At 37.6% G+C, this 16,775-nt stretch overlaps 1 protein-coding gene across 3 annotated transcripts in view; it reads left to right on the forward strand.

Annotated features, from left to right (window-relative positions):
* The window catches only part of LARS2 (leucyl-tRNA synthetase 2, mitochondrial), a 106,896-nt gene that overhangs the window by 6,121 nt on the left and 84,000 nt on the right, over positions 1-16,775 (forward strand). For all 3 annotated transcript variants that reach the window (XM_037890242.2, XM_043540775.1, XM_037890243.2), the window contains exons 3-4: positions 687-815; positions 14,651-14,742. In XM_037890242.2, coding sequence (XP_037746170.1) covers positions 687-815; positions 14,651-14,742 — 221 coding nt within the window. The remainder of the gene's footprint in view (positions 1-686; positions 816-14,650; positions 14,743-16,775) is intronic.

Here is a 16,775-nt window from a genome sequence, read left to right on the forward strand (position 1 = left end):
TTCACCCACTGTTCACTATTTAGGCTGACTTTTTGTATTTTTAGCTTTTGCAGAAGGAATATAGCAATCAATTTCACTTTAGTTTGTAGTCAGTTTTTAGTCACCTTAACTTTTCACATTCTCATGCAGTAGCTCAGTGCTTTAGTAATTGGGTTGTAGACACTCTAGAGGCATGTTCATTTGCTTTTAAAAACTGTTTTAAAAAAAAATTAAAACACTTCTGTTACTCTAGGTTTGGATTTTTATGAAACTTAAAATCCGGGGCAGTTTTGACTTGACCATTTTAAAATATAGCACAAATTACAGTTTTAAATGAACAGCCATATATTCCCCCCTCCCCCCTTTTGTTATCTTGTAAAATAATCTTTTGTAAAAACAGGTATACACAAAATCCCCATGAATGTTTGCAGTTAACTTCTGAGATAAAACACTAGGTTCCAAATTCTCTGTTAATGTAAATTGATACAACCCAATTGAAGTTTGGAGCCCTGCCAGTTTATAACACCAGCAAACTTAACTTGGATATTTTTGATTCAAACCCTATTTTTGCCCTGCTGTAACATGACTTTGTTTTGCTTAATAGGAGTTTTAGAGACTGTGTAGCTTATAAAGTGCATATTGATTTTTTTTTTTTTTCAAAATTAAATGCTAACCTACTTGGGTTTAACTTTTTTTATTCTTCCTAGAAATCAAGACAAAAGTTCTACGTACTTTCAATGTTCCCATACCCTTCTGGAAAGCTGCACATGGGCCATGTTCGTGTCTATACCATCAGTGACACAATAGCACGGTTCCAGAAAATGAGAGGGATGCAGGTAAGGAAAGATTTGCAATACAGTAGAATCCCCGAGTTACGAGCAGCTTGGGAATGAAGGTTGTCCGTAACTCTGAAATGTTCGTAACTGAACAAAACATTATGGTTGTTCTTTCAAAAGTTTACAACTGAACAGTGACTTAATACAGCTTTGAAGCTTTACTATGCAGAAGAAAAATGCTGTTTTTTAACATCTTAATTTAAATGAAACCAGCATAGAAACAGTTTCCTTACCTTGTCAAAACCTTTTTTAAACTTTCCCTTTATTTTTTTTTAGTAATTGATGTTTAACACAGTACTGTACTGTATTTGCTTTTTTGTTGTTATCTTTGCTGCTGCCTGATTGCGTACTTATGGTTCCAAATGAGGTGTGTAGTTGACCGATCAGTTTGTAACTCTAGTCTTCATAACTCTGGGGTTCTACTGTAATTCATAGGCTCAGGAGCACACCCAGTCATATTTATAAATGTATGGCAAGTGCTGTTCAGTTCTTAGCTGCACCCAAAATTTCAGGCCCAGAGAACACACAAATAGAGAACACTGCTCTTGCTGACTGTTAAAGTGCTCTTTCAAAGCCTCTGGCAACTACATAGCTCCACACTGGGCTCTATTAATGGCCTTCGTGTCTGGCTGTTCAAACTCAGTAGACAGCTTTCCACCTTCGCCCTTCATCCTTGTGACAGCTTGTACTCCTTTGTCTCTCAGATATTGTGCAGGACGCAACAGGGAGCTATAACCATAACAATATTTTTCTCACTGAGATCCAGTCTAGTGAGTAAACACCACCACCATCTCTTCAATCTACCAAAAGTCATTTTGCACTTGCTGAGCTGGTAGTTGAATTTCGGAGCTATCTAGTGGCTGGTTTTTGGCTTCATTAGCCAGGGGAGCAAGGGGCAGGCTCGGTCAATATTGGCATTTCAGTATCACCAGTGGTAATCCACCAACTGGGAAAGACTGTCCCTGCATGTAGCTCTCTGAACAGTCCTGAGTTCTTAAAAATGTGAGTGTCACATGCATCGTCTCTGATCAGTCCATGTTGATAACACTGAAGTGTGCTAATTGATCCACCAGTGCTTGCATAACCTTAGAAAAATAGTCTTTTTCTGTACTCTGTGTCAAGGTAGGCTGGTGTCAAAATAGGAATATGCATGCTGTCTATTGCCTCACCGCAGTTTGGGAACCCCGTTGCTGCAAATCCATGCACTATGTCCTGCACGTTGCCAAGTGTCACAGTCTTCAGTAGCAGGAAATGATTCATGGCTCTATTTCCTTGGCAACGGTCCCCACTGTAGATTTTCCAACTCCAAAACGATTTCCCACTGACCAGTAGCAATCTGGAATTGCAAGTTTCCATAGTGTGATCACAAGTCGCTTCTCCACTGTCAATGCAACTCTCATTCTGGTGTCCTTGTTCTGGAGAGCTGGGGCAAACTCATCACTCAGATCCAGGAATGTGGCCTTTCGCATCTGAAAGTTCTGCAGCCACTGATCATCCCAAACCTGCATTATGATGTGATCCCAGCAGTCAGAGCTCATTTCTCGGGCCCAGAAGCAGTGCTCCATCACTTGCAGCTGCTCCATGAACACCAATAACTTTGAAATGTTTTTTGCTACATCCCTTAACAAACTGTCCTGAAAGAAACCATCAAGTCCCCCATTGTTGTGGTACTTCCTGTGGGTCTGTCCGTACAGAATAATTATGTGTCCTGTATGTGCAGTGTTCATGAGAATAGTGCAGAGCTCTGCAGGCTCCATGCGTCTGTCAAAGATGGTGGACAGCAACAAGTGCCACACGAGTTTGTGGGATTTTTTTTTAAAAATGCATGAAAATAATGGGGTACGGATGGCGTTTTGGGATGGAGAAAGTTGCGTGCTGTGCACTTCACCTCCTAGGTCTCAGAAATCCTTGGATGAGTCATTTCTACTCCACAACAGGTGAAAATTTCCCAAAAGGCATTGCACTGGATGGTGGCATGTGGCACTTGAAATATTTACTTATGGTATACTGCACTTTGTATTGACACGAGCACTCCATGTGATTGTACACAGCTCTGATGCAAGCAGCCACAAGTATTCATATGCCTGAGCAATATACAAACTTTGGTGGTAGAAGATGAAGTAACTTGCATCAACCAAAGTTTGTAGTGTAGGCATGGTCTGAGGTTACCTCATTTACATTACAAAAGCTGGTCTTTATTTCTGAGGTTGCCTCACTTCATTGTCTGAGGAGTTCTGAAAGGCTTTCCTCCCAACCAGTTTTCATATGCGATAAAAGTTTCAGGCCTTGCCTTTCAACTTCTTTTTACCTTTAACGTGAGAAAAGACTTTGTGAAGTGTATTAGAAGCAGGAGTTGCAGAACACTCTGAATTTCCTGTGGATCTATAAATAGGCATATCTTTTCCTTTGTGTTAACCTGCTTGAACATCTATTTATGAATAATGATGGGCAGCCAAAGAATTCAGCCTTCACATGCCATAACAGACATAAACAGTCTCTCAAATGATTTTCATTGTGTGTCAAACTCAGAGCTGTTGTGTCATGATGAATGTTTATATGAAAAGATAAGTTCTGAAGTCTTTTTGAAGCTACTAGCCTTGCTAATTCCTACAGTGTAGGAATCAATGCCTTTACTCTTGAATTTCTCTTTCAGATTAATTTCTGAATCCTTGTCTGTTTTTTCAAGAGAGTGTCTCAGCTTCTAAACTTCTACAGATTTGCTCTGTATGATGATTACAACAGACAAGGGGTTGGGGGTTTTATTACATGTGGAATTTGAAAACCGCAAGAAAAATAGTTTCATTTCCTTACCTGACTGGATTTTACTGAATATGCAGTAAATGAATGACCATTTTTTTAAAATAACAGACCAAAATAGATCTTTGAATGTATGAATTGGAAAGATTTTTTTTGTACTTCATACAGTGAAAAAGTAAGTTTGGGTTTTGCAGGACTATACATTCTTGAATTTCTTATTTTCCAGATAGAAATTCATAATTTTGATATTCAAAGCAAGTCTTATTTTGAAATGTTTTTCTTGGTGCAAATTTTAAAGTTAGAGAGTAATGCCATTTATACTTGGTTGCTTTCCTTAAGAAATGGATAATCTTTGAAACAATGTCACATTTAAGGACTCTGCATAAAGATCTAAAACTATTCTTCTGTCTGATCCTGTCAGACAAGTCAGATAGGTCCCACTTGCTCTAACCCAGAATATAAATCAGATGAGTCTCTTTCTTAGGTAATAGAGGACTTGGCGGAGTGCCAGTGTGGTTTACAGTGAGAAATCCTAGACATGGCCGTGCTTGGGGAGAAGCTGAGACTGAGATTTATGTTGTCGTTTAACTTTCAATAAAGGAAAACTCAAAAAAAGGCACTTAGTTTGGACATTATATTGAGTTAAGAGCAGGGTGGGAATGCTGCTTGCTTATATAGGCATTATCTACAGGAGAAAATTTTACTAATTTAGATAAATTGGTTTTATATTGATTTAGCTTAAGTGGACTTAAGTTAGCTCAATATGATGCTTAAATAAGAACGAGTGTCTACACAAGGGAATTACATGTATTTAACTAAATTAGTTACTAAATCAATTTATGTAAATAAATCTGTATAATTTGCTCAGGTAGGTGGTAGGCTGGTATCTGTATGGGGACAGAGTTAAGCAATTTGGGTACTATTTTGGATAAGTGCGACTTCAGTGTTTCATCTTTCCAGATTTCCAAAGTTTGATTTTTTTTTAAATTTAAACGCTAATGTAAACCAGTAATATTTGCCTGAAACCTTAATTTCATCTTAACAAAAATTTGGGGGCGGGGTTTGGGGGAACGTGTATTTGCTGCTCTCTTTCTTTCTCTGTTGCTTTGGGATTTCACTTTATCATAGAGCACCAGGTGGTGCAAATGACGTGTCGTACTTAATATGAACAAGCAGGCAGGAGGGCTTCACTAGCAACAGTCTTGTCCAATTGCAGTATAGTAACACTAGCAACACTAAAAACTAACTTCCATATGTTTTTTCCAAGTGTAAGTATAATGTCATATGAATATATAGTCACATTTGAATATATGGATGAATGATGTAATAACAAGGTTTCGTTATATTACTTATCAAAAAGTATTTTTGTAATGTATGGAGAGTCATTTGTGAGACCTGCAGAGACAAATCCTCAGCTTGTGTAAACTGGCATAGCCCTATTGAAGTCCATTTTATGTCCCCTGAGCATCTGGCCCACGATCCATCGAGAATGGCTCCACTTATCCACAGTTTTCTCACTGGACTGAATGTAAACCTAAAGCCCTGTCATGCACCTGAAATAGGTTGTTGAATAAATGACTTCTAGTGTAACATATCTGTTTAAAGGACAAGTTGTTTATGTTTTAATTATTGAAGACAAAATTTGAAGACAAAAATCTTAGCGCAAACACCACAAACTATACTGTTTCCAAAAATGTGTGCTTAAGTAATAATACTGATGTTTCCCAGGTACAAGTACAGTTAAAACAGATCTTCAGATATGTAGTGTTAATTACAAATCTTGTTACAAAACTTAATTTAAAAATATGCTATGGAAAATCAGTTTGTAGATTTAACTTACAAGAAAAGCACTCCCTAAATAAACTAACTTCAAACCAAAATAAATCTTAAGTTACTGCTTTATCTTCATGTCTCCCTGAATTTACACATACTCTTATGTAAGTTCAAAGAGAAAAACTTTGTGGCAACCTATGACATTTTCTTTTCTGTATTTTTTAAAATATTTTTTCTTTATTTTGAGAGTGATGAGTCCTTTACAAACCCTAGAAATATGCCTGACATTTTTTTCAAAGTCATCCAACCTGCCTCCATTTGAGGAAAAAAATTCTGTTGCACCATGCTATAGTTATTAATGCGATTTAAATCATGGAATAAGTATATCTGCATTTGTCACCATGACAATTTATACTGGTGCACTTCAGTTCTGATCGTCATTAGCTTTTACTTCTACTAGCTTCTCCTGAGGGAATGTTGCCCATTTTGTTAAATTGTTAGATGGTTCATGTGTTTCAGATTAAGTTTATAGCACCGTGTATATCTCATGTGAACTGAGTCAAATTTGAATCCAGTTTTCCAAAGGCAGATAACTAAGATGTTAATTAGCTGGCTGACTCGCAAGAAATCGTTGGAGATGCAATTAAACATAAGAACATAAAAGATTAAGGATGTGAGACCTCATTGTGTTGTCTAAGCAGTTTTGGTTGTGTGTGGACATAGCATAAGACACAGAATAATTTTGCATTTTTTATTTCTTTTGAGAACAAGAATAGAAATAAATTAGAGCATTACATAAGCAGAGTTGTTATGATGATAGAAGTCTGTGGGTTGATTTTTTTTTTTTTTTAAATTGGGCAGTAGATTAGCAGAATGTTAATAGGAAGCACTCTGTTGCAGAGAATTATTGAAATAGTGCTGCTTGCTAGATTGTATATAGTAGTCAAATATTCACAATTTTAATGTTTCCAGTTGTTCCTTGCCTGCCTGACTTTTAGCTGTTACATATCAGTTTCTATTACCTGATAAATTTAAAAGGCACTTTGGGAACATGCTCAGAAGGCAAGCTTGTTTTTAAAATTTCATTCTCTCCCTAATGTGTAGGTAAACAGAGGAATGTAGGATTTGTCGTAACCTACCAGACCACTGGTCCTTCAAATTCTTTATCGCTTAAACAAGACCCTTTGTTTTTGCCTGATGATGTCTTCTCCTTCCAGCTTTAAAATAAATAAAACCAATATATAAAGTTTATTAAATGGGTGTATTTTTTGGCACTCTTTGTAGAGTCTGAGCACTTTAAGAAATTTCAGTCTTCATAATGGAATGCAGCACACCATGAAAGAGATATTACAGTTCTGTGACACACTATTCCTTATATAACAAAGACTCCAAAAATGCAAACAAGCTCTTTGTTTCCTTTTAGCAATTAAGCAAAGGTCTTTCAATTGCTTTTCATGCCTTCTCTAGTCAGATTGATAGAGACATAGAGTTGAATATTATCAGAATATTGTTAATCTTGTATCATGTAGCACTACTTGATCTCACCCAGCAGTCTCGCACATACATGGAATAAGGTGTCTGACAAGGCAGAACATAAAGAGATTGCACAGTTGAAAACCTTCTGAGAGAAAGGGTTTGAGATCTCTCTGAGAGGAATGGAGGGAACTATCTTAAATCTTCCTCTTCCAGTTCTGTAGTCATGTTAACAGGGCCTCCTGGCTAACAATGACAAGTCACTGAGCATCTGACTTCTGTCCATTGTCGTGACAACATGGACCACATCAAGAGACTAGCACAGTTGCTGTGCCATGACCTAATGTTAAGCTTGATTCTTTGGAATCTAAAATCTTTCAAGATATCACTTTCTCTTGGAGTTGGCCCAACTGCGCCCTTTTCAGGGATCTTTTCTAGAAAGAAGAGGCTAGAGACTGTGTGGGGTAATAGTCAAGAACACAGTATGAAGTAACCATTTTATTGTTGTAACTTCATGGGCCTCATATAAAATATCAAATGCACATTGCAAAATACAAGTCTCTAAATAGCTGTTGCTTCCTAATAATATGAGTAGTTTTTGGCCACAAGCTTGTTGTGCTTGCCCTTCTCTATATGATCTCACCTGCTGTTTGTTAGGTTAAAACCTCTGCTGAGGGAATGTGGAACAAAAGGAGCAAAGGGGCGTACTTATTTGGTTAAGAGCTTTATTCCGTTCCTGATGATGCTCCCTCAGAACTAACTTATTTCTGTCTCTAAATGTCCTTTCTGCTGACTCTCTCACCATCAAATGAATAAGTGTTAGGCATCCTGAGACTTACAGAGAAGAGCGTGAGCTAGAAGAGGGGTCCGTTATTTGTTTTGTCTTTACCTTGTGGGTAAGGGAACAACTATCATCTGTGCTGAGAAGCCTTGTTAGGATGTCCAAGTGAGCAGAGTTGGTCTGTTGGTTGTATAACCACAAGAAGTAGTGACCTTTGTCTTAAGTCAATGTCAAGTCAAAATATAAGAAAGTGATTGACTTTCTTGCATTTCATTTGTTCATCTGTAATGCTGGGGGAAATAGTGTGTTTTCTGATGGTGCCTGAATCACTGCCTGTACCTAAGGAACTGATTTGCATACACATATGTCTTATAAACTGTTTTCTTCCTGTCCTTGTTTCTTTGTTTTCCTTGTATTCTTTTCAGTATTATTTGAATTTGATGTATCTTCTGATATACAAGTAATGTGTGTATTTCATGCATTCTTCCCTGATTTCTACCCTGTATTTCAGTACTATAGAAATCATTCTCAGATGAATAGGCATCTTTCTATTGTGCTTTGTCCATGTTAACTTAGTAGACCTTAAGTATAGTATTGAGAGCTGTGTGGGGACTACTGCATTTTATCTGGTGATTCATATTCCTAAATCTGGTCAGAAGAAACAGACATATTACCCTTTAGACAGTTGCATTTCACAAACCTTTCAAATCCATTCTCACTATAGAGGTAGAAGAGACAGTGAACTTGAAATTATTTTCTCTAATATATTGTGTGCGCTACATTAGTCTCTATGGCAACTACATAGATACATCTATTCTGGAGTTAGACTTGTGGATATTTTTAATGTCTATTTAAACTAAGGTTCCATTAGGAAATCTCAAATGTAAATATTTCTTCAGTCCTTTAATTTTAGGATCACCTTAGATAGCTGTTAGAGTAAAATATCTTTTGTTGGTGAAATTCTTAAATTGATTTCCTAATTAATAGACATTCCAGAAGTTGATTAAAAAAATCTATGTGAGGAGATATCAGTACTGTACCATCTTCAGAAAGGTAAATATTAAATTCCCCCCAAAGTTGATAGACTTATGTAGGAAGACACAGAGTACAGTGATTGCATGTTTGTTATTGTAGTAAGAGAGACAAGGTGAGCGAGGTAATATCTCTTATTGGACCAACTTCTGTTCGTGAAAAAGACAAGATTTCAAACTACACAGAGTTCTTCAGTCCGAAAAAGGTAATCGGAATGTCATAGCTAAATACCAGGTGGAGCAGATGGTTAAGTATTAGGAGTAAATACATGCTGAAAGAGACCATTTAAGATGACGTGGGCAATTAGGACAAGCACAGGACAAGGAAGGGTTAGTGGGTTACAGATTGTTGTAATGAGTCATAACACCAGTATCTCTGAGTCCATGATTTTTAGAGTCTAGCTGAGTAGTGAACTCAAGTTCCGTGTCTCATCTTTTGAGGGTGTTGTGCAGATTTCCTTTGAGGATGAGGACTGATAGGTCAGATATAGAGTGATTGCTTTATGAATTTCCACTGAATGTATCCGATGAAGTGAGCTGTAGCTCACGAAAGCTTATGCTCAAATAAATTTGTTAGTCTCTAAGGTGCCACAAGTACTCCTTTTCTTTTTGCGAATACAGACTAACATGGCTGCTACTCTGAAACCTGCTTTGTGAAAAGAGTTCGCCCATGGGTAATAGCATGTTTTTGTCTTTTATCATGTTTCTGTGTGAGTTCATTCGAGAATGTAATGATTGTCTAGTTTCACGCACATAGTTGTCGTTGAGGCATTTGATGAGGCTTATCACATGTTGTGATAGGTATGTATAGGACCCATAGATCTTGAAAGGTGTGTTGTTGTGAGGGGTATTGATCATTGTAGCAGTAGAGATATATCTGGTGGTTTTGCATCTGTTGTTGTTGCAAGGTCTGCTGCCGCTTTGAGTTGGTCTTCTGTTGGGAGCTTACTTCTGATGATGAGCTGGCAAGGCTGAGAGTTTGTTTAAAGCCCAAAAAATGGGGTTCAGGAAAGATTTCTTTCAGGATGTGATTCCCATCAAGTACGGCTTGTAATTGTTCAGTGATACCCTGTATGGGGTATCGGGTGTGGGGTGGTAGGTGAGGACTAGGTGTGTGTGGTCAGTGGTTTTGTTTTGTTTTGTTTTCTGTGTTAAAGCCTATTCTTCCAGGTGGCTCATTGCATGATGCAATCTACTTTTCTGGTGGAATGTCCTTGTTCAGTGAAGACAGTTTTAAGTGTGCTGAATTATATATACTGGACTTTCTCCTTGGAGCATATTCTGTGGGATCTGAGTGCTGGGCTTTAGATAACAGGTTTCTTGTTATGTCTAGAATGGTTACTTGATCTGTGGAGATGAGTGTGGGGATCTGTGAGTTTCTTGTATATAGTTGTATATAGGGTTCCATTGTTGGAAGCTGATCATGCTGTCCAGGAAGTTGATGCTGGTGTGTGGGTACTCTAGAGAGAGTTTGATGAATGGGCGGTGGATGTTGAAGTGGTCAAATCTATGAGGGAGTTTAAATTGTCTGTCCAGAGGATGAAAATGTCATTAATATATCTCAGGTATATCATAGGTTTCCTGGCACATTTTTCCAGAAATTCTTCCCTTAAGGAGGCACATGAACAGGTTAGCATATTTGGGAGCCATCCTACTGCTCATGGCTGTTCTCATGGTTTGGACAAAGTATTTGTTGTGAAATGTAAAGTTGTTATGGGTGAGGATGAAATGGATGAGTTTAGCGATGTTTGGGGTGGATATCTGAGTGTTCTCCGTTGTCTTATTGATATATGAGACAGACAGCGATGCAGTCATGGTGAGGGATGTTGGTATATTTATTGTAATGGAAATGTAGGGTTATGCTGTGGCTGTTAAGCAAGATGTATAAGGAGGGGGCTCCATGCTAGCTAGCTCGGCCAAACTGTTTCTGGGGCCACTGAGAAAAACACATGAAAGAACAATGGCTGTGACCCCCTTTTAATAGAATGTTGCACATGCTCCCTCTTCCTGCACTGATCAGGAACATCACACAGCCGCTCTGGGGAGTCTAGCCAACAGAGGAGCTAAATTTTCCTGGTCCTTGCACTTGGGGATCATAAGCAAAGAGTGAAAGAGTCATTGTTCCCGCTCAGCTGCCCTTCCACGCCCTTACAGAGCCAGATATAGATTGGCCCTTGAACCCAGAGCAATTATTCAGAAGTGTACCGGAGGCACATTTCTAGGTGTACAGAAAGATGGAGATTATAATGAGAGGTGGGAGAGAATTGTAGAATAAAACGCGGTTTCACCAAATGTAACAGCTCTTTCCATTCCAAATCCCTCAACATTTCAACAAAAGTCAGGAAGAACTGATGAGAGGATGCTTACCTTCAGTGTCCCATTTAAAAAAGAAACCCCATTAAAAACCGTTTAACAGAATTTTTAGTTAAGCAAAATTTTAATTTAATCTATTTTATACCAGCCATTTTGATTTTTTGAATGGCCCCAGCATGCTTAAAGGGCTGTTGTTATGTGGTGTCGGCCCAAAATGTGTCTCAACATCAAATGGTTGTAATCTCAGGGAAGTGGAGAATGTATTTTTGTTTCTGGATATGTTTAAAATAAGGCAGTCAAGCAACTTAAAAAAATTAATCATGCTGTTAAACAATAGAATACCATTTATTTTAAATATTTTTGGGTGTTCACTACATTTTCAAATATATTAATTTCAATTACAACACAGAATACAAAGTGTACAATACTCACTTTATATTTATTTTTGATTACAACTATTTGCACTGTGAAAAACAGAACAAAAAAATGTTTCAATTAACCTCATACAAGTACTGTAGTGCAATCTCTTGATCATGAAAGTTGAACTTACAAATGTAGAATTATGTACAAAAAAGCTGCATTCAAAAATAAAACAATGTAAAACATTAGAGCCTACAAGTCCACTCAGTCCTACTTCTTGGTGAGCCAATCACTCAGACAAAAAAGGTTGGTTACAATTTTCAGGAGATAACGCTGCCTGCTTCTTGTTTACAGTGTCACTTGAAAGTGAGAACAGGCGTTCGCATGGCACTGTTGTAGATGGCATTGCAAGATATTTACGTGCCAGATGCGCTAAAGATTCATATGTCCCTTCATGCTTCAACCGCCATTTCAGAGTACATGCTTCCATGCTGATGATGGGTTCTGCTTGATAATGATCCAAAGCAGTGCGGATTGATGCATGTTCATTTTCATCATATGAGTCAAATGCCACCAGCAGAAGGTTAATTTTCTTTTTTTGGTGGTTTGGGTTTGGTAGTTTCTGCATCAGAGTGTTGCTCTTTTAAGACTTCTAAAAGCATGCTCCACACCTCGTCCCTCTCAGATTTTGGACAGCATTTCAGATTCTTAAACCTTGGGTCGAGTGCTATAGCTATTTTTAGAAATCTCACATCGGTACCTTCTTTGCGTTTTATGAAATCTGCAGTGTGTGTATTCTTAAAATGAGCAACATGTGCTGGGTCATCATCCGAGACTGCAAAAACAATGAAATATTTGCAGAATGCGGGTAAAACAGAGCAGGAGACGTACTATTCTCCCCCAAGGAGTACAGTCACAAATTTAATTGATGCATTATTTTTTTAACAAGCATCATCAGCATGGAAGCATGTCCTCTGGAATGGTGGCCAAAGCATGAAGGGGCATATGAATGTTTAGCATATCTGGCATGTAAATACCTTGCAACAACAGCTACAAAAGTGCCATGCAAACGCCTGTTCTCACTTTCAGGTGACATTAAAAATAAGAAATAAGCAGCAGTATCTCCCGTAAATGTAAACAGACTTGTTTGTCTTAGCAATTGGCAGAATAAGAATAAGGACTGAGTGGACTTGTAGGCTCTAAAGTTTTACACAGTTTTGTTTTTGAGTGGAGTTATGTAACCAAAAAAAATCTGCGTTTGTAAGTTACACTTTCACGATAAAGAAATTGCACTTCAGTATTTGTATGAGATGAATTGAAAAATACTATTTCTTTTGTTTATCATTTTTACAGTACATATATTTGTAATAAAAATAATAATATAAAGTAAGCACTGTGCATTTTGTATTCTGTTTTGTAATTGAAATAAATATTGAAAATATAGAAAAAAAATCCACAAATATTTAATAAATTTCAGTTGGTATTCTATTGTTATAAGTGCAATTAATCGTGATTAATTTTTTTAATCACAGTTAATTTTTTTTGAGTTAATCGTGCGAGTTAACTGTGATTAATTGACAGCCCTAGTTTAAAAATCTGCTTGGTAACTGGAAAAGCTACAACAAAAAATACACTACCTATTGCTTTGTTAGTGCATTGTTTTTTGTGTAAATGTATGCTCTGGAACTCCCTGTGCTAGCTTGAGTCACAGTTAATGAACAAATATTCTTTCCAGAACTGAGCACATTGCTTCTAATGTCTTTGATGGAGCTGGTGCACCAACAGAGGAATAAAATAGTGCAATATTAGTTTTTAATCAGTGTTTAAAACACAGAATGTTGGGGAGACAATAGCCGTTAAATGTTGATGCTTATATACTGAGGTGGTGCTGCAGGCACCATATAACTATCTAAGGGGGGTGCTTTTTGTTTTTGTTTGTTTTGTATGTTTCAAATGGGAAAGAACCACAGTTGAAGTCAGGAGATCATTTTTTGTTCACGTGTTTGGTGGATTATGTCAAATTAAGCATATAAATAACTCAAAATAATAAGAAAAGGAGTGCTTGCACCTCAGAAATTAGTTAATTTTTCCGGGTAAAGGTATTAGCATTTGTCTTCATATTCAGCTTCTGATATTATCATTGCTAGGTTCCTGAGTCACTTCACTAGGCATTTACACTACTGGCTTGTTTGTTTAACTGTTCCTCCTTTTTTTTACAGACTTCTAAAATAACACAGGGAGATTTTTACATAATGATTATTTTACATAATGATTATTAAAGGGAGGTCAAATTTTATGTCTTGTAAACCTTTTAAATACTATTCTTATCATCTGCCGCTGCTAATCTTTTATATGTAATAGGTCATAATTACTGAATTTGGTAACATTTAAAATGGTAAGAAACTCTGTCTCTTTTACAAAGCACCTATCACTGTACTATCTAGATACATTTAACGGCAACATTACTGAGGTGTTAAGTTAAACCATTTTTACACTATTACCATATATTCAGGAAAAGAAAAATGCTGCTTGAATATACTGTGCTGCTGGCTTACTAATCAGTTAGTTATCAGTAGGAAAGCTATGTACAGGTTGCACCACTTTAAATCAATATTTTTGTTTCTGTAGTAAACCGTGGGTTTTGTTTTTTTTCAGTTGTCATTTTATTGTCATCTTTCTAAAATAATATGTATAAAAATCTTCAGCCAAAATTCCCAAGATTGTTTTCACAAAATTTACTGAAAACTTTTTAGGGTCTCTCTGTGTTTTATTTTGCCTGTATTATTTGGGGCTATTTGAAACTTTTCCCTTCCCCATTTCTCACTTAATCCAATTTTTTTATTTTGGTTTAACAGGCATGTTCCAGTTTGGATCTGACCTAGAGCTATGCAACAGGTTCTCAGATATGGGAATTTGTGTCCAAACGCACTTGTTCTTCATCTTTTCACCCTTTTCTAGCACAAAGATTTGTATTACAACAGCTTCTTCAGACTCGTAATGTCAGTTGCTTTGTGTTTTGGTATAGTTAGAACATTAGACAAATTACAGAGGGTTGATATCATTGTTAACCCATTATTGAAATAGTGACCGTGATGCACTATGTGAGTGATCTATAGATTAACTACTCCTACTGCATTCATGCTTCCTATGTCACCAAACTACAGCAGGCAAACATATCTCATGTTTCCATTAAAGCTGAACTAGTCCCAGTGGCCCTTTTTGGAGTGACTCAAATCAGGGAAAGCAAATGTTGAAGTGTGAAACAGTTCATTATTTTGAGCCCTGAAGGTGTTACTAACTCCATTCCAGAGAGTGACAAAGGATAACATTTTTCATTTTTGTTACAGGTGATAAATCCGATGGGATGGGATGCATTTGGGTTACCTGCAGAAAATGCTGCAATTGAACATGGGCTGCACCCAGCAAACTGGACACACAGGTATTTTTTATTTACTTTATTTATACTGTGATTTTGATAAGTACCTAATGAACTGTCAGTTGGTTAAATTTTAAAAGCGAAAGTATATCACTGTGATTTTATAAATTCAAGATGTGATCTACTCCAGATCGCAAGTTGTAGAAGACACAGTAGCTGCATATTATAAATAGGACCCTACCAAATTCACAGTCCATTTTGGTCAATTTCATGGTCATAGGATTTTAAAAATCATAAATTTCATGATTTCACTTATTTAATTCTGAAATTTCACGGTGTTTTAATTGTAGGGGGTCCTGACTCAAAAAAGGAGTTATATGGGGGAGTTGCAAGGTTACTGTAGGGGGGGATTGCAGTACTGCTACCCTTACTTCTTCAGTGCTGCTGGCAGCGGCGCTGCCTTCAGAGGTGGGCAGCTGGAGAGCGGTGGCTGTTGGCCAGGAGCCCAGCTCTGAAGGCAGAGTTACTGCCAGCAGCAGTGCAGAAGCAAGGATGGCATGGTATGGTATTGCCACCCTTGCCTTCTGCACTGCTGTCAACAGAACTTGGTCTTTAGTAAGTAGCTGCCACTCTCCAGCCACCCAGCTCTGAAGGCAGCGTAGAAGTAAGGGTGACAATACCACAACCCCCCTGCAATCCCTTTTGGGTCAGGACCCCCAATTTGAGAAACGCTAGTCTCCCCCCTGAAATCTGTATAATATAGGGTAAAAGCACACACAAGACCAAATTTCATGGGGGGAGACCATATTTCACGGTCTGTGATGCGTTTTTCATGGCCGTGAATTTGGTAGGGCCCTAATTATAAATGTGACATTTCCCAAACTCTGAAATCAGAGAGAGATAAGAATAAATCCAAACCTGTTTATACTGGAGAAAACTGTTGGTGTAGAGTACATAACTGAGGGAAGATGACTTCTCTGGCTGGATTTGCTGACATTTTCACTATCAAATTGGGGTTGGAAGATGATTGGCCCTTCGTTTGGGCCTGACCTTGTGAAGTGACAAGCATCTATATTTCCTACTAAGTTCAGTGGGAGTTATGAATGTTCAGAACCTCTCAAAATTGGGTTCTCCTTCTCCCATTACTTATTGACTGTTAGTTTTAATAATACTGAGCGGAACTTTCTCTGACTAAATCAACATTAATTTTTGTAAATGATATGTCTACAGATCTCCTATCTGCAATTAATTTGTTTGCCACCTAGAGGGTATGGTGGACTTGGCCATGTATTCATTTTCTTCTTTGACCTATTCCCTTCTCTGAAAACCTCCTCTGCCCTGTACCTTTTCACTTGGACAGATACTGAAATTGTTTAATTCCTTGCCCACTAAAATATTAGAGGAGGCAAGGAAGTCAAATTGATTTTGTTAGAAATAACTAATACTATGCATTGGTAATTTATGCTATTTGCATTATATTTATTGCTTGCATTTTCTTTCTACATTGTCTGGAGGAGAATATAGAAGAAAACAAATTACCATCTAGCAAAACACTAGGAATTGGCTTTTGTTCTTTTTATTCTCCAGAGATGGAACAAAAGAAGGCCTTATATGTAATGCATGGCAGACAGTCAATTATGTACTACATAAAGGTAGTTCAGAGGAAATTGTAGACTGCTGAACTCATGGAACCATTGCACATACACTTGGCTTTACTATATCTGCCCAGTGTGTCCCCTCTGGGAAAATGCGTATCTATTATTACCGTAGATTACTTATTGTGTTATCTCTGAGGAAGCTGGGCAGTAAATTGGTGATCACCATCTTCTTCCCACCCCCTGCGCTAAACCTACTGTAGCCTGAATTCAAAGCAAGGCTGTCTAAGGTACTTACATGGCCCCCATCATGGTAGTATCTGAGTACCCACAATCTTTAATGTACAACACCCCTGTTGAGGTAGGGAAGTTATTATTATCCTCATTTTACAGATGGAGGACTGAGGCACAAAGAGGCTAAGTAATTTGCCCAACATCACCCAGGAAGTTTGTAGTGGATCAGAGAATTGAACCTGGGTCTCTTCTATTTTTGCTGCCCTC

The sequence above is a fragment of the Chelonia mydas genome, chromosome 2, assembly GCF_015237465.2.
Source record: "Chelonia mydas isolate rCheMyd1 chromosome 2, rCheMyd1.pri.v2, whole genome shotgun sequence".
Classification (NCBI taxonomy): domain Eukaryota; kingdom Metazoa; phylum Chordata; order Testudines; family Cheloniidae; genus Chelonia; species Chelonia mydas.